This window comes from Aethalodelphis obliquidens, unplaced genomic scaffold (assembly GCF_003676395.1).
Source record: "Aethalodelphis obliquidens isolate GAN/ISIS:26980383/991018 unplaced genomic scaffold, ASM367639v1 scaffold17, whole genome shotgun sequence".
Lineage (NCBI taxonomy): Eukaryota > Metazoa > Chordata > Mammalia > Artiodactyla > Delphinidae > Aethalodelphis > Aethalodelphis obliquidens.
Window position 1 is genome coordinate 6,960,625 of NW_020837961.1, and position 27,559 is coordinate 6,988,183.

The 27,559-nt window shown below is 43.5% G+C and overlaps 1 protein-coding gene across 2 annotated transcripts in view; it reads left to right on the plus strand.

Moving 5' to 3' along the window:
• Window positions 1-27,559, plus strand: part of PKD2 (polycystin 2, transient receptor potential cation channel) — a 49,168-nt gene that overhangs the window by 11,213 nt on the left and 10,396 nt on the right. For both annotated transcript variants that reach the window (XM_027116879.1, XM_027116878.1), the window contains 8 exons: window positions 5,954-6,087; window positions 7,268-7,518; window positions 11,120-11,344; window positions 13,804-14,032; window positions 17,808-17,975; window positions 20,555-20,736; window positions 22,088-22,208; window positions 25,571-25,669. In XM_027116879.1, coding sequence (XP_026972680.1) covers window positions 5,954-6,087; window positions 7,268-7,518; window positions 11,120-11,344; window positions 13,804-14,032; window positions 17,808-17,975; window positions 20,555-20,736; window positions 22,088-22,208; window positions 25,571-25,669 — 1,409 coding nt within the window. The remainder of the gene's footprint in view (window positions 1-5,953; window positions 6,088-7,267; window positions 7,519-11,119; window positions 11,345-13,803; window positions 14,033-17,807; window positions 17,976-20,554; window positions 20,737-22,087; window positions 22,209-25,570; window positions 25,670-27,559) is intronic.

Consider the following 27,559-nt stretch of genomic DNA (forward strand, 5'->3'; position numbering starts at 1 on the left):
GTATATATATGCCACATCTTCTTTATCCGTTCATCCGATGATGGACACTTAGGTTGCTTCCATCTCCTGGCTGTTGTAAATAGAGCTACAATGAACATTTTGGTACATGACTCTTTTTGAATTCACGTGCAGTCTTAAGTTCACAGGCTACAGTCCATGGGAGGTAACTGCTAAAGACCAATTATGGCTGGAAAGCTCTCTGACCTTTTCAGTACTGGACAAAAACTACAATAACGGGCTTCCCTGGTGGCGCAGTGATTGGGAGTCCACCTGCTGATGCAGGGGACGCAGGTTCATGCCCCGGTCCGGGAGGATCCCACGTGCCGCGGAGCGGCTGGGCCCGTGAGCCATGGCCGCTGGGCCTGCGCGTCCGGAGCCTGTGCTCCGCAACGGGAGGGGCCACAGCGGTGAGAGGCCCGCGTACCGCAAAAACAAAAACAAAAAAAAAAAACACTACAATAAGAAATGTATATTCATATATAAATATTACTTTAAACATGGCCTTTACTCCACGTGCATAGCTTTCTCTTTATTTCTTCGTGGTAACTTCTGTGTAAATATTACATGCTTTTCTCTCTTGTTTTAAAAAAAAAATTACACTACTTAATACAGGCAGGCATTCACAAAAGCACTTGTGTTGACAACCTCTATCCCTCAAAGATTTCCATCACAACTTGTCACTTACCTTTGAATTTTAACCCAAACTGCATGAAAATATTTGGACGTGTTAATAATTTTAATGCACCTCTCTGGTTTATTCTGCAGCCTCACTCTGCCTCCTGAAAGGCCCTCACCCAGGTCACCAGGGACGTCTTAATTGCCAAAGTTTATGGGCTCCTTTTAGCCTTTCTCTCTCATTTGGTCCCAGATGAGACATTTGGCATTCCACAAACTTCCCTCTTTGGCTTCTGTGACTCCCTCTCTTCCTGTATCCCTCCTTACTCTATTCACTTTCTTCATTTTTTTCTTTCTGAGATGTGTTTAGACAGACGATTTTCTGTGACTGGGTCTTTGCCTTTCTTTCAAGGGATCTTCCCTGCAGCTTCAGCTGGTCCTGTACGCTGGCGCTCCCAAGTTCTTCCCGACCTCTCATGGACCACGAATCTTGTGCCAGCTTTTACTGGACCTCTCCACCGGTGCATCTCAGGGGCATCCTTAACATTTCTCAACCTGGACTCACCCTGTCCATCCAAACATGCTTTGCTCACGTTCTCTATCTGGTTTACTATTAACATCACCCCCATGAATGCCTCTCCCCAAACCTTGAAAAAGAATGTGAGTGATCCCTTCTGATACAGTATAAAGTTTGATATCTATGTAATACATTAAGTCGTATGTTCTATTATAAAACCCCTAATGTCCCGAGATCATTTTTATCTTCTTTCTCTGTCAAAGATTGAGAGATGTAAATTTGTTTCTAAGTGTTATTGTGGTTTTGGTAATTCTCCTTCTGTTACTAGAAGACGTTGCTTTATATAGCTTGATATTGTTATTCAATACATAAAAGTTCATTCTAGTCATATCATTGTGTAAAGTATCATTTATCAATAAAAGATCATCTTTTTCTTTAACTCAGTACTCACCTTATAATCTCCTTTGTCAGATGATTGCAATACCACTTAACACCTTTTGTATATCTAATATATATCTTCTCATTCCTTTATTTTTAACTTCATTTTGAATGGGTCTCATAAAAATTCTAAAGATACATTTTTAAATTTTTTAACCAATATTTAAGACTATGATCTAGTAAGTTTAAGCTCTTTACATTTCATGCTTTTGTCAGATTTCTGCCATCTTATTTTTTCCTCTCTTTTACACTTTCTTGGTATTTTTCATTTCTCTTCTTCTTTTTGTTACATTGGAAATTTTTTCTTTGCTTTTTATTCCACTGATCTGGAGTTTATACAGCGCAGTCCCCTTTATATAGTTTTTAGTATTTAAGCCTATATTTTTTCAGCCATATTAAGAAGAAAATGGTGTCTGTAGCCTATTTTTAAATGAGACCATGTTTTTTGGTTTGTTTTTGTTTGTGGTACGTGGGCCTCTCACTGTTGTGGCCTCTCCCGTTGCGGAGCACAGCCTCCGGACGCGCAGGCTCAGCGGCCATGGCTCACGGGCCCAGCCGCTCCGCGGCATGTGGGATCCTCCCGGACCGGGGCACGAACCCGTGTCCCCTGCATCGGCAGGCGGACTCTCAACCACTGCGCCACCAGGGAAGCCCGAGACCATCTTTTAAGACAGCTTTAGTTAGTTTACATGCTGATTAGTTGGTGATGCTGTGATAATGTTTTCTTTTCTGGCTTATTTCATAGAAAATCGAATCTGAGAGTTAAGACGAGGACTAAATAGCAGAAAAAAAATATATGCACATAGGATATCTTTTCTGGCTTATTTCATAGAAAATCGAATCTGAGAGTTAAGACGAGGACTAAATAGCAGAAAAAAAATATATGCACATAGGATATATGTGTCCTTTACCTTATATTTTTAAAATATTTTCCTCTCCTTTCTGATCCTCGTTTATGGTTATTTCATGATGTAACTTTCTTCTTTACAATTCAGTTCATTTAAAGAGTGTATGTTACCTTCCAAGTGGGCTTTGCCCATCAGGGACTGAAAGGAGAAACGATGTAACAGTCCTACATTTCTATTGCATTGAACAGTATGCAAAATCTGTTCACATAACATTTCTCCCAGTGAACTACACAAAAGCCTTAGATGTTATTATTCCCATTTTCTAGATAGTGAAACTCAGGCTCAGAAAAATTAAATACTTGTCCAAGATCCCAAGATACCGAGACCCACAATTATGAACACGGAGGCTGACTTAAGGGTGAAGGAAATCTTAAACTCAAACCCAAATCGTTCTGATTTCAAATCCCGGGGGGTCCTTTAGCTCCAGCCTAGCTGGACTCATGATGCAGCTGACCCCTGGAGTGTATGGAGCTGTCACTTGAAGATATCCCTTGGACCAGCCCACTGCCTGGCACAAGGGAGGGACGGAGTTAACGTTAGCTGACTGAAGGTGTTAGAATCGTCATCCCCTTCAACCACTAGGTGGCATTATTTCTCTGGATGTCCAGCAGGTGGCACTGCATAGCCAAGAGGATGTACCCCTTCCCTTTCAGTGAAGTTCTCAAATTCCATACAGGTCCTAAGAATTTCAAAAGCAATCAGTATTAAAAGTACAGGACAATAAAGGAGATGCATTTTAAAATCAGTGGCTAAAATACATACATATTGCATATTTATAAATCAAAAAATTTAAATAATTTGTCATAATTCTTTTTCAACAACCAAAAAAACCCCACAGGTAAAAAAATTTAAGAGTGATCTACATTAACCAGCCAATCCAAAGAAAATTCTAATTTCAAATTAATTCCAAAATTCAATGTAATAATCATTTAGTCGGCTTTGGGGAGACTTCACGACCCCTCTTTAGCATGATATCAGCTTTGGATCTGAAGAAGGCCTTTGCAGAACACATCGTACCTTGTCCACCCCTCTGTGGGAGCTGGTAGGCAGTGCTCCCCCTGGGGACACCGTGAGCACCTCTTCTTGAGGACAGAGATCACATCTTTTTTTTTTTTGCGGTCCACGGGCCTCTCACTGTTGCGGCCTCTCCCGCTGCGGAGCGCAGGCTCAGCGGCCATGGCTCACGGGCCCAGCTGCTCCGCGGCATGTGGGATCTTCCCAGACCGGGGCACGAACCCGCGTCCCCTGCATCGGCAGGCGGACTCTCAACCACTGCGCCACCAGGGAAGCCCCAGAGATCACATCTTGCGCATCTTCATGTGTAACACCTTGTCCCATCAATGGATTAAAAGTCCAAACCCTGAACTCCAGTCCGATGCAGTCTTAAGAGGTGACAGGTTATGTAACACTGGAAGAGGAGTGTTGTCCTAATTAGTGGGTCATAGGATGACAGGTGATGGAACCTAACTGTGAGGACTGGAAGAGGTCCCTTCCCCTCTAGATGCGGCACACGAGCCACGTGGTCGTGTGTGTTTATTGCTTCACTGACTGACTGCTCGAGATGCCTCGCAGACACGCTTGTGTTTGGATCACTATTATCCACTCCTCTCTTTTAATCTTAATTCTCTGTGATGTTTGGGTAGGGAAGGGGACTAGGTGAAGGAAAGATGTAATCCCCAAATCACTTATTATGAGGTTTTAAAATGCATTGTATGCTGCCTGAAGATTATTACAGAATCAGCTAAGTAGTCATTGCTTGCTGGGTGTTGAGAACTGTGGTCGAAAGACCTATAAAACCTCTGTGGTCAAAAGAAGCATAAAAGGAAGTATTTCCTTCCTCTTGAAGTGTTTTGTCATCTAATTGTAGGTATCAAAGCGTATGATACCTGCAATCATTAGAGTTCGGCATAAGACAGCACTCGTTAAAGTGCTGAAATTTTTAATAGATAACGTTGTAGCGATCTGGTTAAGGAGGAAGAACCACCATTATTGGACATTTAAGTGTCAGCCACTGTATTGGATAATTTTTAGTTTTGTTTTTTTTTTAAGAAATGCTGTTCTGCCTCTTCTTTCCCTTTATTTTTAATTTTGGCTGTGCTGGGTCTTTGTTGCGGTGTGTGGGCTCTGCTTTGTGGCACACGGGCTCTCTAGTTGTGGCACACAGGTTCCGGAGCACGCGGGCTCAGTAGTTGCAGCGTGCGGGCTTTGTTGCCCCGCGGCATGTGGGATCTTAGTTCCCCGACCAGGGTTCAAACCTGCCTCCCCTGCGTTGGAAGGTGGATTCTTAACCACTGAACCACCAGGGAAGTCCCATTTAGTTATATATTTTTTTAAACACCAAAAACTCCCATGAGATAGCTAATTACTCCTTACAGAAGAGGCAACTAAAGCTTAGAGAGTCTGAGCAACTTGTACAGCTCATACAGCAAGTAAGAGGCATGACCCAGACTCAAAGCCTGATCTCCTGTGACCTGCTGAGCCTGTACGCGATCGCCCCACCTTTCTCCGGGACCATTCAGAATGGGCTGGTAAGATCGGCAGGTCTTCACGTCAGGGGTGTGGCTTGAGTTTAGAGTGTGCCACGCAAGAGCTGGTAGGTGGCTGGGAGGCAGATGCGTCTGTTAGTCAGCATCCCAGAAGGAAAGAGATGGGAGACTCACAGCGGCAATTGTGGGAGTTCAGCGAAAGGACCGTTTACAGAGGTGTGGTGGCAGGGTTATAGGAGCCAACGAGGGGACACGAGGCTCTTGGGCAAGGTTCCCACCTCCGGGCCTGGAGGGACAAGGGCAGGGAATGGCGTGGTGTGAACCTGGTGTGGCTGGGGGAGAAGAGATGCCCCCAGCAGCGGTGGCCACCGTTAGAGGGTCCCCAGCAAACTGCACCCAGGCAGTGAGGGCGTGGGAGCAGGGAGAACAAACCCAGCTCTCTCTCTCCTCGGGCCGTCAGGTCTCCTGTGTGGCCTCCTGTGGGCTGAATGCACCGGAAACCAGAAGACAGGGGAGTCCAGTCGGTCTGCAGCGGTCAGCCTCAGGGTGCAGAGCAGGGCACAGGAGAATGGGGAGTTGATGTGGGAACAAGACGAGAGTGGGCTGCCCACGCCGTCGTAGGCAGAGGGGGCGGCAGGCGCACAGCTGGAGAACGTGGGGCTCGGCGTGGCGTCTGCTGGGGCGTAGGGCTCTCGGGCAGGGAGGGTGCTCCGGGAGGTGGTGGGAGGCGAAGTCGAAGGGCGTCTTGGAGGTCCCAAGTGTCAAGGAGGGGGCACCTGATCTTAATCCGGTGCTCAGTGGTAAGCCAGTTTTGTTTCATGGAAGCCAGTGTTAATTCATTTCTTGTATAAGCCAGAGAGCTGGGGAGGGATCCTGGAACAACGATGCAGGGAAGGGAGGCGGGATGGCTGTCTGCCCGTCCACCGGGATCGTGTGAGTGCGTGTGCAGGATCCCTGGCAGAGTTCATTTGGCCCTTTCTGTCTTCCAGTGACCTATGGGATGATGAGCTCCAGTGTGTACTACTATACCCGGATCATGTCCCAGCTCTTCCTGGACACCCCGGTGTCCAAAACGGAGAAAACTAACTTTAAAACTCTTTCTTCAGTGGAAGACTTCTGGAAGGTATTTGCAGATGACCTCTTGCTCTTGAAAATTGTCCTTTTAGCTTCGTAAATTCAGTTCAGGCCCACGGGGGCGGAATTTCATTGTGTTGTCTTGCTTCGTTTTTTGTTTTTGTCTCTTTGCTGGTGTTGGAATGTACCCCAGAACCGAGCCTGATACAAGGCAGGCACATTCTTTCAAAGATCTCTAATGTAAAATTCAACCCAGCCCTCCCCAACTTGTCACAAATTCCAACATTAGTGTTAGAGGATAAGCAATGAGGGATACCACAGGAAAAATACGAAACTGATCTGGGAGATGTGTTCAGAATCTAAGAGAATGGGGAGGGAAATTGGAAAGGAAATGATTACTTCCTTCTGGGGAAATACTGGCTAAAATTCTTAGTAAACCCTGGGGTCAGAGCTGTTGATTTTAAAGATAGAGGAACTGGGTCACAAGAACCTAAATATACTAAATAATGCCTAAAAATACTTGACATCCAAAACCACACTTGTATAATATGAATCTTTTCCACCTCAAGGGGGCAAATCACTCCATCTCTGTTGATTGTCTGATAAGGATAACACACTGAGAAATGGCTGGGTCTGTCTTTCCTACAGGCAAACTAATGAGAAACTTCTCACATGTATACAGTTCTGTGATAATGAATGCCACACTCTAAAAATGGAGGGAAGGAGGGGGGGGATGAGAAGTGAGAGAGTTCATTCACCCTATGACAAAATAATCCAGACAATTAAAAGGTCCATCTGATAGCAGACTGGTTTTCAAAACTATCATCTTTTCCTCTCCAGTGATGGTGAACCATGATTATGTGGGATGCTGTTGTAATAAGGGAAAGTGGAATTGATCATGGTTACGGATGCGTTGCAAACTGCACCCTCTCCCCAGCCTTTAGTCCTGGAGTAGAAGTCAAGAGTCGCCACGTATGAAGTGCCCATTCTGTGCCACGTGTAGCCACCATACAAAAGATAGGCATTACAGACGCTCGAGGCCTCACAGCCAGCAAGGAGATGACGGAGCAGGACTGGAGCAGGGTCCAGCCTCTCTGACAACAAAACCCACCCTTGTCACTCTACCCTGTTCACAGAGTTGCCAAACTGTTGGTCACACAAACATCCCAGGAAGGAGTAAGGCAGCCTCTGAGCTGAGAGTTTTTCAAAAATGGTGCCTTTGCTTTCAGTTTGCAGAAGGCGCTTTGTTGGACGGGCTCTACTGGAAGATGCAACCCAGCAACAGAACTGAAGGCGACGACCGAAGCTTCATCTACTACGAGAACCTACTCTTAGGGGTACCACGTATACGGCAACTCAGAGTCAGAAACGGATCCTGTTCCATCCCCCTGGACTTGAGAGATGAGATTAAAGAGTGCTATGATGTCTACTCTGTCAGCAGTGAAGACAGGGCTCCATTCGGTCCGAGAAATGGAACCGCGTAAGTGTCTGTGGCTCGGGGCCCTGGGCTGTCACGGACATTCATTCATTCGTTCTCTAACCCCTTCACCAAGGAGAAGATGCCTTCAATGCCTGTATTTAAGGCCGTGGCCAAACTTTGGCTTCTCAAGTTTTCTGTACTTTTTACCCCCTTTCAGCTTCTGCATACTTATTTTTCAGAAGGCTAAATGGCTGAGCATATCCCCACAGGAAAGAAGCTACCTTCACCTTCAGGGGTTTCTTTTAAGGTGCCTGGATCCTATTTTTATAAATCCAGTAACATGGTTCACCAGGTTGTTACTAGGAAGGTTTCTGGTACAGAAATTCTTTTGTATTAGCTCTTAGAAATAAATTTGTGTTCACACTACAATTACTTAAAGTGTATCATAAGCTCATGAGGCAGTTCTTCTGTCTGGTTTAAAGGCTGTCCTTCTCAAATGTGTGTTTTTGATTTTGAGTACGTGTCTGCATTGTGTGTATTTGCAGGGATTTTGGGTGCTCTTTGTCAACATACTTAAAACATCCTGTGTATTAAGGGAGGACAGTCCTTATTTCTAGAATTATTACAAAAAGTGAGAAGAGTTCTCAGGTTGTCCCAAGGTGGACATCTTGGGGCACAGGCCCTGGGTGAGTCACTGTGGATAGAATTGTCCTCTAAGTTTCACTAAACTAATTCTTTCAGTTCATCTAGATCCCTTTCTTGAGAACTGAGACACCAGAATCCAGATTAGTTAATACGCAATGAGGACAAACACCTTTTCCATAACCAGATTCTTCGTCTGTCGTCCAGTACACACCCTCTTTAGTACCTGGACCCATAAGGAACAAACTTACTAAACATCCGAAGATTTAGAGTAAAAAGACTGAATCGCAAAAGACGTGTTTTCCAGGTTGTGATAATGATTTTGCTCACTAATGCTCCTTTTTCCAGTTCCTGCAAAGCATAAGTTTGCACTTGAACTATGGTACCTTGTCTAATATTTTATCTCATCTCATGCCATTGGCAAGAGAGATTCATGCAGCCTCTATTCCATGCTAGACGCTATCTAAGAAGTGAATTCATGCATTATCTCATCTACTTTTCACAGAACAACTCTGAAATAGGTGTCAGCTCCATTTTATAGATGAAAACACATCACCGCTAGTGAATGGGACCAGCTTGACTCCAAAACCCATGTTTCTTTTATGACGCCACGTTGCTGCTTCCATATTAATTACGTTGCTAGAGTGGCTGCCTGCTGCCCTCAGTTCCCCGTCAGAATTCAAGCTTCTTGAGGGCAGGGACTCTGTTTTGTTCACTGCTGTATTTCCAGAGCTTTGAACAGTGCCTAGAACATCCAAGACGCTTATAAGTGATTTTCACTACAGGGTAGGCTACTGAAGGGATCCTTCTTGTGTGTATTTAAACCATCCCAGGTCCTGCCAGAGTCTGATAGAAGATGAGTGTGTATGCTACCTGTATGTCCCACCAGCTCCGATAATTCAGTATGCCCCAAACTGAGCTCGTCACTTTTTATCATTCATTATTTATTTATTTGTTTGTTTGTTTATTTTTGGCCATGCCGTGCGGCATGTGGGATCTTAGTTTCCCCAACCAGGGATCGAACCCGTGCCCCCTGCATTGGGAGCGCGGAGTCTTTTTTTTTTTTCTGCTGCGACAGGTCTTAGTTGCAGCACGCGGGATCTTCGTTGCCACGTGCAGGATCATTAGTTGCGGCATGCGAACTCTTAGTTGAGGCATGTGGGATCTAGTTCCCTGACCAGGGATCAAACCCGGGCCCCCTGCATTGGGAGCGCGGAGGCTTAGCCACGGGACCCCCAGGGAAGTCCCGGAACTCATCACTTTCTTGTCGAATGTGTCCTTCCTCCTGTTCACGGCACCACCATCTTAGCATTACCCAAAAAGAGACTGGAGTCTTTCTTCAGAAGCCCCATCTCCCTTGCCCCAGCTTCCAGATCAGTGCCAGGCTCTGTTGGCAGTCACCTCCGTGGCCCTGTCTCGGCCCTCCCTTGTCCTTCCCAGCTCACTGCTCTAGTTCAGGCCTCATCGGTTCTTGCAAGGACAGCTGACTCAGCTGTGTCGGGGTCCCTGGGACCAGCCTCACAGAGTTCAGCGATTCTCTGGAAGGGCTCCCCGGATTCAGCATATATTCATGGCCGAGCTTTACTACAGTGAAAGGAAATACGCAAAAGCAGCGGAAGGGACAGGCTCGTGGGGCAACGTCTGGAGGGAACCAGGTGCCGGGTTGTAAAGGTCCTCTCCCAGTGGAGCCACACAAGACACGCGTCTTCCTCCAGTGACGAGTTGTGACAACATGTAGGAAGCATTGTCCGAGAAGCTCAGCAGAGACTTGGTGCCTCCCATGTGTTTCTGGGTGCTGGTTACATAGGCAGGCTCTGGCCAGCACATCCCCAAATCTCAGACTCCCAGAAGGGAGGCAGGCGTGGGCATGAGCCACCTTGTTTGTACAGAAGCCTAGGCACTGTGAGCCTCTCCTTCTGGTCAGAGGAAGTTTCATATCAGTGTAGGGAGCCGTTTATCACTGAAATTCCAGGTGCCAGCCGAGTCCAGCCTGGATGCTTTAAGGAGAGGCGGTCTCGGACCCGCTGTGTTAACTCTCTTCCACACATGCGTCCTCTCTCTTTCCTCACCACTCCAGGTAACCCCGTTCTGTGCCTCCCAGAGACCTTCCCTTCAGTGACCCCTTCACGCCTGCCCCCTCGCCATCTGACCAGAGTCCACCTTTCAGCCTTCTCTCCTTCATCATATGGGCACCAAACCAAACTACTGGCGGATGCCTTGTACTTCTCCGGCCCCGCCTGGCTCAGGCTTAAAAACACCCTCCCCATCCACCTGCCTAAGTCTGAATCCTGCTTACCTTTCACAGCCTAGGTTCAACGTGGCTTCTTCCAAAGCCTTCTCTGGTTCACCTTTCCCATCATCGCTGAACCTCCAAAGAAGGCTAGCTTCCCTCTGCTTGGCCCGAGCAATTTTTCTATGATTCTTTTTTGGTTCTTCTTATCACCTACCTTGTATTTTCGGTGTTTAATTACAACTTTCCTCTCCCCACTTATTATAAATTGGGGAGAGAAAGGATCTTAGTTCATCTTTCTATCCTCAATACCAAAGACGCATCTGGTTCCTGAGAGCCTGTAAACGTTTGTGGGTTAAGCTCCCAAATGCCGTGTGGAGTCTTATTTAGTTGAGCTGCTGACCGTGGCACTTGATGAACTCGTACCTCTCTTGGCTGCAATTTTTGAGGGGCCTAGGGTCAGCTAGTCCCTGAGTAAGTCACCCTGAAAGGCAACCATATAAACTGAGAGCTAACAGCACAGGCCTCTGAAGGCAGACTGTCCTGGGGTGGGTTCCTGACTCTACCTTCAAAAGATCTGAGGCTGACTTGGCCTCACTAAGCCTCAGGGCCCTTATTCCTAAAATGGGCATAATAGCTATATGAGGATGATGTAAGAAAACACAAAGCACCGTGGCAAGCACATCACCCAGCTCGATGGGACTCACCGTTATTTGTTACGTACTCTGTCTTTGTAATTGCCCCAGGTGTTCCACTGATTTTCACCTGTTCGTTTTGTCTTTGAATTAGTTGGATCTACACAAGTGAAAAAGACTTGAATGGGAGCAGCCACTGGGGAATGATCACAACTTACAGCGGAGCTGGTTATTACCTGGATCTGTCAAGAACAAGAGAGGAAACAGCCGCTCAGGTTGCTAACCTCAAGAAAAACGGCTGGCTGGACCGGGGAACCCGGGCAACTTTTATTGACTTTTCAGTGTACAATGCCAACATTAATCTGTTCTGTGTGATCAGGTGTGTATAAAGGGCACTCACGCCTCCCACTTCTGTGTGTTTGTATATACGTCCTAGTCTGGAGTTAGACCAGAAAATCATTGCCTGCAGTTGGCTAAATGAGAGTTTCAAGGATCAGAGCTGACAGCAAGGAGGGGTGAAAACCAGAAAGCTTCCTGGGATAGGGGTTTCTGGAGGAAGGGAGTGAGGATCCGGGGATGTTATGAGTTAGGAAGAACCTTAAGTCTGGTCCAAGTTCATCCCAAGGCTGGAACCGTCCCAGACAAAGCACCGTGTTTTGCTGACGTCCATCCTTTCCCATCACGAGGATGACCATTGCTCCATGCTCTGCTACCAAGGCCCCCAGGCATCGTATCTTGACTCATTTCCCTGAGTTTCACATTCTCCGATGATGCGCACACGATTAGAACACGAGCACAGTAGTCAGGGGCTACACCTGTGCTCAGTAGGGTGCCCCGGTACCTGCTTACACTCAAGAATTACCAAAGGCACATAAAGTTCCTGCTGCAGATTCTGTGAGGTTTGTCATCATGACCATTCTGGTGACAGGGAGGAAACTGACAGAGATCCCACCGGCTTGTCTGGGACCTCTTGTTCGTTCATTCATTCAGCAAACATTTATTGGGCACTTAATATGTGCCAGGCACTGTTCAAGGCTCTTGGGATGCATCAGAAAGATCTCTGCCCTTGTAGAGCTCACATTCAACCACGAGGAGATGTTAGATGATAAACAATAAGCAAAGGAAACAAATTAATTAGATAGCATGTTAGAAGGTAATAGGTGCTATAAAACACGTAGAACAAGGCAAGGGGGATCCAGGCTTCACCCGCTTTAATCCTCCTGGTGAATGTGGCAGCAACATGCAGACGTTGCTGACATGAATCACTTGCACATATATTTACCCACCAAATAAGAAGGCTGCATTCTCATAATAGCCTTACTCTGTGATTACTTTTGAGGCTAAACTCAGCTGTGCTTTACATAGCCAGTTGGATTTTCCCAGTCTTTATATCTAATAACTTTTGCAGAAAACAATATCACATTAAATCAAGTAATAGTTATGACTAGAAATGAATGAAAATCTATTGCAATTATTGTTGAACTTCTGCTAATGATTCCAGTGAGCACAGAAAGAGGATACACGCAGGCAGGCAACTCTGACTGACGTTTAAGGAAATATCTATTTATAGAAGGTATAAACGAGTATGTCTCCCACTTCCCCCTCATACTTTAAGAGTGAATATTGTCAAGGCGGTTGCTTCATTTCTCTACATTGTTGTCTCAGTTTCTGGAGGGGTTGACGATGCAGGGCCAGAACAGGCAGAGAGAGATGACTCAGCACACAGAGGCCACTTCCTGCCCTTGTGAGTTCACACTGAGGCTGCCACAAGGCTCTTTGTCTCAGTATTGCCCTCCTGAGTTTCTGGTTCTCACCCCTACGCTCCAGCGTATTGAATAGGAAGAAAACAGGAGGTTGACAGTGCCAGGGAAGGAAGATGTTTCACACATCTTTGACCAATTCTCATTTGCTATAGTCCTTGCCTATACTTGATTATTGCTCATGCTCGAGCCCTAGATATTTAGGTTCTAGGAGTGGCCACCTGTCCTGTCCATCCTGTAACGGGAGAGATGGTTACACCTGATTGCTGACTGGAGATCTTTTAAAAGCCTTCGAGTTAAGGATCTAGAGAGTCTGTTTCTAGTGCGAAGGGAAATTGTACCATTAAGTGAATCGTTTAACCTTCTCAGTGTGACACCTACAAAGGGGAATTTGGCAAGAAGCATCTTCACTTCAGTTATTAGAAAGCACTAAAGATCAGTACCATCACTGTGAACGTAAGAGCGTATGTCAGTGTTGCAGACAGTCAGGCATTTACTGGGCACCAGTCCACTATAAGGCTCTGAGCAGTTCCAATAGCAAAATGGTCCCCGTAGGCAAATTATTTGATTCTGGTTAGGTGTCACCAAATGCATGAACGAGAAACTCATTCCCTGTCTTTATTTGTATATGAAAGAGACATCCTGCTTCTCAACCAGGCCATACATGTCTTGATTGATGACATATATTTCTTACGTTCTTGATTACCCAGTTGAAGGACTTGCATTTAATCAAAGTCCTCTAAAGTCTTGTTCGTTGATTAACTTCTACATTTAAAAATAAGCGTATAGCATTTTGAGTGGTCTCAATACCAGAAGTGTAAATGGGAGACTGAGGACGAATAACCTCTTTGGTCTGGGAGGCCTTGGGAAGGCTTGTTCTTTTTGTAACACAAAATTCTACAAGGATGGAGTTCCCGGCTGTGATAAAAAACATTTTGCCACTGGTTTGGAGTGACTTGTGGTCTCAGTTTTACTTAGAGCAGGGACAGAATAGACGATGTTTCTTCCCGGCTGCATCCACGTGTTGTTGTTACTGTTGACGTTGTTCGTCGTGTTAACTGTTCTTATTGCAACGCAGGTTACTGGTCGAATTCCCAGCGACAGGCGGTGTGATTCCGTCTTGGCGGTTTCAGCCTGTAAAGCTGATCCGATACGTCACGACGTTCGATTTCTTCCTGGCAGCCTGTGAGATTATCTTTTGTTTCTTTATCCTTTACTACGTGGTGGAAGAGATACTGGAAATCCGCATTCACAAGCTGCACTATTTCCGGAGTTTCTGGAATTGTCTGGATGTTGTGATCATTGTGGTAGGTTTGAGCACAACACCAAATCCCCTACCCTGTTATAAAAATGCGTTAGAGTCTTCGCTCCCCTCAGCGCTGTGCGTCTTGACCCTCCTGAAGGAGAATCTAAAGGTTCTCCTCTATAATATTAGCGTCACTGTTACTAACTTTCTCATGTCGCATGAGTGACCCTTCTGTGTATGGAAGTGGAGAGGCACTTACAGTAAGCTCTCACTTGGCCACACTAATAGCAAGAATGGGTTAGTAGTTCGTATTTGGCTTTGGCATGCCACACGAGATGTGGGGAGAAAGCAGTTTTGTTTATTCTGCTTTGGCTAATGATATTTTTCTTCAGCTACAGCAAAAATCAGTTTATATCTTTCTGCACATGTGTAAAGTTACGGCATAAGGAAACATCCAGGAAACTTTGGAGGTGGCAGAGAAAACCTCCCTGCAGTTTCAGATGTCCTGCAGATAGTCCACAGTGTACAAAATGTAAATGATGGCCATCAGCGTTTTCTGTAGGAGGTGCAGGAAACCATAAGGCAGAGTTATGATTGAGTTAAGACTGGGACCCCTTGTGGAGCCCTTGCCTGCCCGTGACTCTGTTACAAATTCCAACACTCGTTCAAGACGGTTCTCTTCAGCATCATCTTAATCACTTCCTTCCAGAGGCCTTAGTGTAAGATGTATTTTTGCAAGCTTTTCTCCCTTCAGCAATAACACATAATCTTCTGCTAGTCTGTTACACATTAGAGCATATAACAACATGCTTAATGGTTACGTGCTTAAAAGTCCATCCTTTCCACTGTGCAGCGACAGAGCTGCCCCTCTGAAATCTTAGTCAGTGATGCGTTATCCCGTTAGCATTCTCCCTTCTATTATCCTGCTTCTTAACCAGTGTTGTTCCTCCCCAACCAAAAGTTCATTTGGCTTTGGGAAGCATTTACGTCAAGTCATTATCAAATCATCACTAGAGTTAGTTGGGAATATATAGAAAGTATGTTACTTAATGTATTTTAATATGCTATTAAATATAGAAAAAATGTTATTCGTATGTAAGTAAAAGGAGCCTTAAGACATAAACAAGCTATATGTGTGTATTGCGTGGCAATAATGGTATTAATAGGAGCAGTAATAACAGTAATTGCTAACATTTAGAAGCTGTCTGTGCTAGGCACAGTTCCTCGTGCTTTTCCTCTACGGCACGTTCATTTAGTCCTCACGATAACCCTCTTAGCCACTCTGCCACCGCCCTCACGCCACATACATGCGTACTTCAGAAATAACTTTTACATAAAATATACGTTCCTGTAGGATACAGCACGGAACCCATCTGATCCTGATGCAGTTAGAAGTGCACCCCTTCTTTCACGATGGCTGTGTAACATCACAATTCCTGCAGCTAAACTCTTGATTCCCAAATTCTCAACAGATTAATAATGAACAGAATTACAGAAGAATTTCCGTACTTAAGGAGGCAGGAAAGGCGATGATATGGGAAATAATTTTTCAAAATATTTCTGTACTGCACGGTGGCAGAGGGCAGTTCATATACACTGAAAATCGTTCTGGAAAACAATTATTATTTGGAGCCCTAAGGATGCAAACTTTGCTTTTTTAGTTTACATGGATACGTTTATGTTTCTGTCATTGAGAATAATGGTAAAAAAGTGGGTGTGATATTATGCTAATTAATGTTTTCTTTTTTTTTTTAACCGAATACCTTCAGTGTGAGCAAAGGACTAGTCCGCGGCATTCAGCTTTTTGATTATGTGCACATATCAGTGAAATGCCACACCCTAGTGTATTTTTATTTATAAAGTGTGTGTGTGTGTGTAGTGGTGTAATTACATTTGTAAAAACATACACAGCATAGAATTTGAAATATTTGGATAAAAATAAATACAAGTAGAATTCTAACACTTTCTTATCACCTGCCTATACGTTTTAATGTTTTCATCTCACACCCCAGTGAATTGCCTCGTACCCACCTTGGAGACCGCTGGAAAAATAGCTGATGACATCATGGAAAGTGAGGCTAGTTTCTTGGCTAAGCAGCTGCAGAATTTTGCAAGTGTTTCTTTGAATACTTGCTTCCCTGTGCTCTTATTTTTTTTAACTCAGTGCTGACAAGACAACAGTTCAGGCAGTGTGCTTTCATGAGAACAAGGAACGGCTACTGGAATCCTACTTCTCCTCTGAAACCTTCTCTGACCCTTTAGAAATAGGGCACGCTTTCCGTGAAGCTTATGCCAAACGAAGAAAGTCCTTTTGTAGGTAAGAGATGAGAATCTCCAAGAAAACTCAGAGCCACGTAACGACCCAAATGCCCACCGAACCTCTTTCCTCTCTGCTTCTCTCTCATTCTCTATTTTGAAGGAAGAGGCTCAGGAAATTTAGTGTATTTCTATGGCATTGTATAAATGACCCCATGTTCCATATTTTTATAAACACTTTCCCTGGGCAGAGCAAAAACAAAGGATACCTAGTGAGAGTCGGTAAAGGGTTATTTTCAGATTCAGTCAGTCAGCCCTTTTTTCTCAGTGAAGTCCATGAAGAAAAACACTTATCAGGGTATTCCAGAGAGCTCAAGGGAAGTATTCTTAGCACCAGTGCAAAAATACTAGACTAAGTCTGGGAACCCTTCACGGGGAAGACAAGGACGGTGGTGAGGCTGGCTTTTGCAGCCGAGGCTGGCAGACAGGCAGACCCTGACTCTGATAATCACCAGACAGGCAGCTCAAGAAGGGCTGATGCAGTGGTCCTTGGCCATCATCTGTGAGAAGAGAGAGATGGACCGCGGAGGTCACGGCACCTGCCGTAGCCCGCATGCCGTGGACTCGGGGTCCATGTGGGGGCCCGGTGGTTATGGCTGACCCCTAGCTCTTTACACACATACACGTTCATCCAGTGGTGATGGGTGCGAGGCGGGCCCAGCGTTCCCCTCGGATTTTTATAGGCCAGAACCAAAGCAGATGTGAAGAGTTGTATGGTCATGAGTTAAAGGACAGAAGCAAGCAAGTGGGGGACCCTTGGCTCACATGTACCCACTGCGAGCCTTGTCGAGCCCTCTGTGCCCTTCGTTCCCGCCATCTAAGACCAAGCTCATTCTTCCCTGTCACGGGCGCTCCTTTGAGCATGTCTTGTTGCACCCTTCCCCTGTGTGGTGTGATGCCAGCTTCTTAGAAGGTTTTTGTGCTCTTTGTCTCTGGGTGTTTGTCTGCTCTTGAACCAGAGTATAAACTTCTCGAGGACGAGGTTTGTACTTTTCACTTGTATTTGTTCCTCTCGAGCCTTCACACGGTGCTGTGTACACAGATATCCACCATGTGTTTGTTGAATAAAGGAAAGAATAGATGGCTGGAAGATGAAAAAAAGAAGCCCCGCAAATAAAAACAGAGCGAGACGAGGCCTGGGAAAGCACAAGGCTGGAAAGTGATTTACGTGAAGGTGGAAGAATAAAACAGAAGGCGTTCCTGTTTGAGTTTCCTTTTGTAATGAAGTGACATCTCTCGGGTGTGTGCACGTGCGTGTGCAGGCACATGCGTGCACACGTGCGCTCACTGGGTTTCTGTTCCTAACCAAGGAAGTGCGAGCAATACATTCTTTTCCTTTTTTACGGCAGTGCTCAACACTTTCCCTCCCTGTGAGTGACTTAGTTTATGCATGCCGTTGGGTGAGTAGAATGGTGGGCCCTCGAATTAATACATTTGTGAAGGAAGATAAACTAGTCACTTTAAGGTGAGTTATATATTTCTAGAACACTGCACTAATAGCTAAATCTTTTGTCTTCCAGCTGTCAGTGGTAGCTGCGGGAATCAACATACACAGAACATCGAATGTGGAGGTGCTCCTCCAGTTTCTAGAAGATCAAAGTGCTTTCCCCAACTTTGAGAATCTGGCATACTGGCAAATACAGTTCAACAACATAGCTGCTGTCATAGTATTTTTTGTCTGGATTAAGGTAATTTATAAATTTCAGGTTCAGATCTTTAATATCGTTTTCGTCTTTTTATTAACGTGAGTCACACAAAATGCTGAAGGACTTGAATTGGTTTCTGTGGCCAAGTGTAGGCAGCCAGTCCCGTGTTTACGAGTAAAGTCAGCCCGCAGGACTCACGTGACCGTCCATCTCACTGCCTGCCTGCTACCTGCACTCTTGGAAGACCTGGCTTTGGAGCTTTCATTTAACAAATGCATTAAGAGACCTTTGAGTGTCACCTGGGCCTGGGGGCCCCTGGCTGTGCTAACCCAGAGACAGGTTCACCGTAAGTGGGGTGAACCAGGTGAAGGAAAAGGAACTAAGAAGAAAGGAGGGGAAGGGTGGGGAAAGGAAAGGGAGAGATCCTGCCCTGGAAATGTTCTCCGGAAGGATTGCCTCCTTTCCAGGTGGAGGCCAGAGAAGCTTTACCTAGAACTGAGATTGGGACAGACAGGTCCTCCGAGTAGTACCTTCACGACTCATTTCCTTCTTCTCCCAAGGCATCACGTGCCTTTCCTCGTGCGTGAAAGCTCAGGTCACTTCATATACGATGAGCCTCAATTCTGGAGGTTGAGGAAATGTCATTGTTTTGAGGCCAGCTGCCAGCTTGTCACCACTTAAGTTCTACGATTGCACCATCCAGATAGGAGCTGTCAGCCACAAGTAACTGTTTAGATTTTAATTTAAATTAATTAAAATGACGTGCAATTAAACATTCAGTTCCTCAGTCACTCTGGCCGCATCTTCAGTGTTCGGTGTCTATATGTGGCTAGTGGCTACTGTCTTAGATAGCGGAAATACAGAGCATTTCCATCATCAGAGAAAATTCTGTTGAAGAGCACCATTCTAGAAGGTACTTTCCAAACAGTTACTTGTTTTCCCGAATTGTTATTCACATCTGGAAGGCCTGAGATTTATCAGAGGGCTTAGACCTCGTCCTGCATCTCTCGCGCTATTTATTCAGTTACATGTTCGTTCAAGAGAAACCATCACTAACGTACCGTACCTTTATCACAAAACAGAACAATAATCAAGATCTCATAGAAATACTACGAGGAATCGTGTCAAGTAATGTGATTACAACAACCGTCAGAAACATTTTGTTGTGCCGGATGCGCTTTATAAGAGGTCTTTAAGTACAATTCTAGAGGTTTCCTTTCAGCGTGTGCCTCAGGGTGTTCATCTCATTTAGTGCTTCGCCTGTAAATATCTTGCCCCCGAGACCTTGTGAACCATTAGGTTCTTTAAGGCAGAGATTGGAGCTCAGCTTCTAACGGATCTGCCCACTTCCTTCCGCCGAGACTCCTAGCTAGAGCCGTGCGGTATGTCCTGCCCTCTGGGCTCGAGCTGCCGAACCTGGGCAGTACCCTCTGTGCCTGTCTACAGAAATGCGCCGTGTGGCTGTGCAGTCAGATAGAGCCCGGTTCAAATCCTCACTCCAAGCCCTGGCCAATGCCTGGCACAAAGCTGATGCACAAGCAGTGACTGTTAATATACAATAAGTATTTTCTGGAGGTTTTTTTAACTAGTGTCTTCTTTTTAAAGATTTTTTTTTTTTTTTTTGACGTGGACCAATTTTAAAGTCTTTGTTGAATTTGTTACAATATTGCTTCTGTTTTATGTTTTGGTTTTTTTTGGCCGCCAGGCATGTGGGATCTTAGCTCCCCGACCAGGGATCGAACCCACACCCCCTGTATTGGAAGGTGAAGTCTTAACCCCTGGACCGCCAGGGAAGTCCCTTAACTAGTGTTTTTTTATGTTAACTCTTTTTGTTTTTACTGAAGTACAGTTAATTTGCAACGTTGTGTTAGTTTCAGGTGTACAGCAAAGTGATTCCGTTACATACCTATGTACGTACATATATTCTTTTTCAGATTCTTTTCCATTATAGGTTATTACAAGATGTTGAGTATAGTTCCCTGTGCTACACAGTAGGTCCTTGTCATTTATCTAGCTAGTTTTCATTTGTGGGGTTTTTCCTCCTTTGTTTTAATCTTTCTAGGAGAAAAATATCAATGGTCATTTTAATTATAATTAAACTTGTTTTCACTATAAATGAGAAAATATAAGTGGCTGGATTTGAAAAAAAGCAAGTCATTTTTGTCCTCTCTTTCTTTCTGTTGTAAAATATACATAACAGAATTTTCCATTTTAACTACTTTTAAGTGTACAACTCAATGGCATTCAGTACCTTCACAGTGTTGTGCAACCATCACCACTGTGCGTGTCCAGGACTTTTTCATCATCCCAGCTGCAACTTCTTTATCCATTCCACACTAACTCTCCATTTCCCCCTCCCCGCAGCCCCTGGTAACTTCTGTTCTCCTTCTGTCTCTGTGAATTTCCCTACTCTAGGTACCTCACGTAAGTGGAATCATGCAATATTTGTCTTTTCGTGTCTGGCTTATTTCACTTAGCACAGTGCTTTCAAGTTTCATTCGTGTTGTAGCATGAATCAAAATTTCCTTCCTTCGTAGGGCTGAATAATGACCCATCCCATGTATATACCGCAGTTTGTTTACTCATTCATCCTCGTATCTCATCTTCCCTCTCTTTTACAGCTCTTCAAATTCATCAACTTTAACAGGACCATGAGTCAGCTCTCCACAACCATGTCGCGGTGTGCCAAAGACCTCTTTGGCTTTGCAATTATGTTCTTCATTATTTTCTTAGCATACGCTCAGTTGGCATACCTTGTCTTTGGCACTCAGGTTGATGACTTCAGTACTTTCCAAGAGTGTATGTAAGTATGTATGAAATTAAGAAGAAAAATTTAATCATAGACAGTGCTGCCTTCTCAAGGTTAAAGAAATCTTCACGGTGGCTATTTAACTACCAAGTACTTAAAAGCAGTTGTTTAAAATGAGAATTAGGGCTTCCCTAGTGGTGCAGTGGTTGAGAGTCCGCCTGCCGATGCAGGGGACAAGTGTTCATGCCCCGGTCCGGGAAGATCCCACATGCCGCGGAGCGGCTGGGCCTGTGAACCATGGCCGCTGAGCCTGCGCGTCCGGAGCCTGTGCTCCGCCACGGGAGAGGCCACAACAGTGAGAGGCCCATGTACTGCAAAAAAACAAAACAAAATAAAAAAACAACAACAAAAAAGAGAATTGATTCTCTTTCCCAGAAACATTGACCCATCAATGCAAAGATGACAATACCTTCTGAAACACTAATGTTTAAGACAGAGCCCGAAAGTAGTAAGATATAGAAGAACAGCTATAGTAAGCCAACTCTGTTCCAAAGACTGAGGTCTTCTTAGCACCAAATGCAGATGGTAGCATTTAAGAGAGACCTTTGCCTATACTTTTATTCCTATTAAATAATGTTGCCATAAACTTCAAACTTCAGCCTATTTTCTAAGAAGAAAAGGGTATTTCTAATATTCTAGGAGAAGCTCAAACCAATACAGGAATTTTCCGTCTTTTTCCAAAGTTCTCAAATAGGCTATGAAAAACCATTTCAGACTTCCATGTCACTTAGAAAGGAGTTAGTTAGGAAATAAGATGATCGTGTTAATAGGAGTTAATGGGGCTTTGTGCACGAGGACCCCTAATTCACGTTGCTGTCTGATGAAAGTCAGGAATGGAAACAACTGTACTGATAGAGACCCAGCATCTGGCAACGTGCAATTCTCAACCCCACTCTAAGTGCATTGAAATAGTGCATCTTCATACATGTACAATTTTGACTATCCTTCAAAAATCTTTCTTTCTTACGAGATTTTAAACTTAGACTCAGGGTGACCATTGTGAAGGTTTAGGGTTATTATATTTTACCCAGATTACGTTTTACTTTCTTCGAGCCTATTGCTTTATAAGCCATCTAATAATATATTTTCTTTTTACCAAACGGAAATAACACAGTTAGCACGAAAGCATATTCTTTTGATTCTAGAAGGCTCTAGCTGCTCATATGAGTAACAAGAGTTTTCCAAAGGGGTTGACACGTTTCTGTTATTTGGTAGCTTTCCACGCTGATTAAAAAACAAAAGGTCCAGAAGTATGAAATCATCTCTTAAGAAATGTTACGTCAGAAGAATGCTGGACATGCTTTGTTTTCGTACTGTGGTGTTGTGCTTTGTTTTATTTTTGTAGCTTCACTCAATTCCGTATCATTTTGGGTGACGTCAACTTCGCAGAGATGGAGGAAGCTAATCGAGTTTTGGGACCAATCTATTTCACTACGTTTGTGTTCTTTATGTTCTTCATCCTGTTGGTATGTATACTGTTGTTTATACCGAGGTGCTTTAGACTTCATGTATCACCATCATAAATCATCATCTCTTCTTTTCTCTCGCACTTTATTCCCTATCAATTTTTTAAAGACTCAGGAATAGTAAAAAACGTAGATATTAGGAAACATATTTTATTTTACTTCTCATTCATTCACAGTTTTAAGTCTTCACCAAGTATTTTTTTCCATGATCTTTCGTTTATATATGTACTCAGTGCAAAAAAAAAGTAGATCAAGTGCAAATGTATAGTTTCCTAAAATAGTGCTTTGCCCTTTAAGAAGTAGAATACGCTTACATGCTTTTTTTTAACACGAGTGTCAGCACTTTCGTGGTCACTTGCTTGAGTGACTTTTCATTTCTCTCCTTCTTCTTTTCTTTTTTAAAAATAGAAACTGACAAAGCCAGCCAGAGGCAGGGTGTCAGGAGTAACATTTGAGTGAATTATTGCGTCTCAAGATCAAGATAGGTTGTTTTAACTTACTCATATTTAATATATCTAGAGACTGCCTACAAAAAGTATTCAAATTTTAATTTAAAACTAAATCTCACAATGAATGGAAATGGCTTTAAGTATTATTTTCAAAAATAATTCTTTTATGCTTTTGATTTGGTACAGATGCACATTTTTAACATTTTGGCCTTAAATTAATTAAGATTTTTTAAAAGGCATTTTTTTCTTCATGTTAACATTTATACATTTATTGTCCACTCCACTAAGAAAGTATTAAATTAAGTGAGCTTAACCTAGGCATGGGTATTTTTCATTTAAACACTAACACTTAAGATTTTCCTTAAGAAAATAAAATCTTAACCATTTGAAGAAAAAAAAATTGTTTCCATTTTTAATGGATTTTCTAAAGATCCTTTGTATCAAGTTCATTAATTCAGTTGTAAGAGCTCCAGAGCTGGTCCAGGTATTTAGTGCTTACGTATATGTATTCACTGATTGAGAATTAGATGTACTTTAATGGTACTGAAAGAGTCAGGAATAGCATGCAAATCCATTTATGTCTTGCTGTATGCATGTATCATTATTAGTTTTAGGGCTTCCCTGGTGGCGCAGTGGTTGAGAGTCCGCCTGCTGATGCAGGGGACGCGGGTTCGTGCCCCGGTCCGGGAAGGTCCCACATGCTGCGGAGCGGCTGGGCCCGTGAGCCATGGCCACTGAGCCTGTGCGTCCAGAGCCTGTGCTCCGCGACGGGAGAGGCCACAACAGTGAGAGGCCCGCTTATCGCAAAAAAAAAAAAAGTTTCTCTTTCCTGTTATATATTAAAGAAAAAAAAAGAGGGAAGAGTAAGCCTTTGTTACTCTCTAACATTGGTAGTACTTTGAATTCTGGAGCAGCTGAATCCCTGAATGTCTACTAAGAGAATAAAAATCTCAGGCCACCTAAGTGTTCTTTGTACGTCAGTCTGCCAAGTGAGGGACGCGATGGTGGCAATTGGAAATGCTCCAGTGTGGGCTTGTTTGAATGTTGTCCTCTAGTAGGCAGTGCACCTACGTTATTCAGTTATTTTATCAGATCAATCACTAAAACATGAAAAGCTCTTAGTTTTTGTGTTTATACTGAAATATTTATTTGTACCACTGAACAAAAAGGAACTGTTCTCCCTGTACCCTCCAGAGAGAGAGGAAGCTACTGTCAATACAGATTTTTTTTTTTTTTTTTTTTTTTTAATGGCAAGCCAAGTGCAGGGCTGGCCACTGTTCTGAGATGACTGCTGGGAGTTAACGTATTGCCGCCACTTAAAAAGCCACAGTGGCATGCGGAGGCTCAGCTGAGTCAGGAAGCAAAAGCCCTGGCATCAACAGGGAAAGACCTCCTGTTGCAAAGTCCATCCCACAATTAAGTGAAGCTTGTGAGACAGGATGGAGACGAGGTGAACTTCCTCTCCCCACACCTTCGAGAGCCATTCTCAGTCACTTTCCATGTTCTGAAATCTCTTCAGAGGACACACACTTTAATCCATTTCAACTAAGACACTTGCAGGCGTTAGCTAACCATCATTTGGAAACAGAAATAGAACATTAGATGCCTGTGTTGGATGGGCGAAGGTGGGACATGGTCCACTGACTGCAACTGTCCACCCTTAGAATCAGGCATTAAGCCAGGAACTTACGTGTATTTTATATCCTGTTCTCATTTCTGCTACAGAATCTTAAACGGTATTCCTCCTTAATTCATAGAGATTTAGCAGCTCATCAAAATAATAGAGCTCTCATTTGTTCATTCATCAGTCATTCAATAAATATTTACTGAGCCACTATATTCCAGGCAATGTGCTGGGTACTGGGGATGCAAGTGGTAAGGAAAATAGATACCAACCCTCTCCTCATGAAGATTCCACAGACCTGTGGGGAGAACAGACGTAGTACACAACTGTACAGTCACAAACCATAGTTACACGCTAAAAAGGAAAAACAATGGAAGGGCATGTTAAAGAAGGGCCTGATCAGTGGGTGTGGTGCTTTGAGAAACCCGTTGGAAATAGGTGTTAGAAATACAACCCGTTATAGTGGGGAAGGGACAAGTCAGGAAAATGAACTAACCACCACTGAATAATAATAGTAGCTATAAATTATGTAGCACTTGCCATCCGTTAAGCCCTGTCCTAAGCACTTTACGTAGATGAACTCATTAATCCTTACAACAAATCTGTAGGGGAGGTACTACTATTTCTCCCATTTTATAAATGTAAAAACAAACAAAATTTCAAATTAGGAGTAGAAGAGTTACACAATATAGTCTTGCAGCGCCAAGACAGAAACCCAAGTTTGCTTGACTCCAAAGTCTCTGTCTTTAGCATTAAGCTTTTCTTGACTCTCTTTCTACTAGGCCTGCCATGTTTCTGTTTGCAGAGGTCTTTTTACCTCCTTAGAATATGTTCTGGAATCTCAACTATTATAACAATATTTGGAATGAGCATAGAATTCCACTTGTCTGTGTTGACTTGAAATTTGAGGAGCTCTTTAGAGTTCTACACCTCTAATGATTTATGTCAGATGAAAAAATGTAGAGAACAGTTAAGCAAAAGTAATAAAATAATCCCACCGTTCATAGGTAAATACATTAATATTTTGTTCTATTTCATTATTGTCTCTTTTTGCAAAATATATCAATGTATGGTTTTGTAAGTAAGAATATATATTGCATTTTCCCTTGCCATGACAATGGAAAAACTAATTTTCCCAAAGAATTTGGTAGCAAAGCTATTAATTGATGACTTCATAAAATACTCAAATTGTTAGAAAAAGAAAAAGACATGTCAAATTTTAGATTGATGTTAACAAAATATGTTTAGGTTTCTTCTTTAATCTCTACCTGCCTTTGGTTTACACACAGAATATGTTTTTGGCCATCATCAATGATGCCTACTCTGAAGTTAAATCTGATCTGGCCCAGCAGAAAGCGGAAATGGAACTCTCGGATCTTGTCAGAAAGGTATGACAAGCCCTAATTCTCAGAAGCGTTTTATTTTCTATATAAAATGGACATTGTTTCAGCCGGATTGCCAAATCAACATTGATCCATTGACACCACTTAAAGTGTAGATTGCTGTGTTCCAGGAATAATTTAAATGTTCTCTACATCGGAGATAGAGATGGATATAATGCTAGCTTGAACTTAAATTCTGGGAATCCTTTAGTGCCCTAGAATTAAATTCTCAGTAATCTCTTTTGCCTCTTAAGAGCTGAGCTCCTGGGTTCATCCCCTTTATTTATTTTGATATCTCCTCTAGTCGGCTCTCACTTTCAGATCCAGAGTTCAGAATAAACGGGAAGGGAAGATTATATAAAGACATTTTCCCTTCGTCTATCTTAATTACGATTTAAAAAAAAAAAAGGGAAAGACGTTTTAGAGGCAAATATTTTGTTGTTCACTCTTTACCCTGACCTTCCAGGGAAGTGTTAAAATAGTCAAAGGAAAAAGTCCTTGGAGCAAGGCCACGACCTAAGGGCCTGAGAACTTTCACTTATGCACCTTCTCAGGAAGCGTTTAATTGTTCATGGAAGGGCAGGGCAGGAAAGCTGGGCAGCTTTGTTCTTCTTCATGTGACTTCTATGCTTGATTTAAAATATAAAACTTCAACAACAACAAATAACTACATCTGAAGTACACAGCTCGTTCCCTGTCATCATTCAGCTAACGCACAGTGGCTCCTTAACCATAATATTTTTCCATTTGGTTCAAACCACAGGACAATGTTGTCTGTGAATCATGTTGAAACAGAGAACTTCCGCTTTGTAAAACAAAGTCCCTTGGACAGGACCTAACGTTTGTGTTACCCTGAATTTTGCATAATAGTCGATTACATTCTAGCAAATCCCCGGGGTAATACAAGCAGTCCTCACTTTGTACTGTGGTTCTGATGTGCACAGTATCAGTGATTTCAGTTAAGTAACACGAGCCTCTCAACATAGTTCAAATTTCAGTTATTACAGTATACTGACTGTGAGTAATAGCACGAAGGACAAACTTCACTACTAGCTCTTCAGGTCGTTACATAAATAACAGATGTGCATCATAATCAGTGACTAATAATGTCACTTCTTTCAAAGTCAAGGATGGTCACTGAGCATCTGCTCTTCAGTTTACATACAAAACTTGTAGTTGTGTTGTGCCCTCATCTCCCAGTGATAAACCGTGTGACATTTTACAAATACGCATAATTAAAATAGAGAATAGGCCAGCAAAGAAGAAAGTATAGGAAAGAAACAAGGAATGATAACACTGGAAGTGAAATTAAAAACAAACGTAATGGATTTACAGAAGAAATACGTAGCTGGCCAGGGGAGCATTGACACTGCCACCGTTCGAGAGCTAGACGGCAGCCAGAAGAACTCAGTGAAGGCAAATTTATCAACATAAATGAGGAAAGTGACTGTGATGAGTAGGATAAAGGTGTCTCAGAGGAAATCACACTGGCAACAAATTTCACATTAAAGGAGCTCTTGGAGATATTTCACAGCTTTGAAAGTGCAAGGGATAAAATGTTGGAAGCTGATACAGGTTAAGAAAGGATTATGATAACTCATCAAGACGTAGAAAAGATGCTCGCTCTATATTGTAAGTTACACAACAACAAGAAGAATGCAAGCACTGTTCAGACTGCTGTAGATACGTTTTTTAACAAAGAAGTGAAACTTTAATTTTCGATGTTTCTACTGTTTAAAATGTCAACATACAAGGGCTTCCCTGGTGGCGCAGTGGTTGAGAGTCCGCCTGCCGATGCAGGGGACACGGGTTCGTGCCCCGGTCCGGGAAGATCCCACATGCCGCGGAGCGGCTGGGCCCGTTAGCCATGGCCGCTGAGCCTGCACGTCCAGAGCC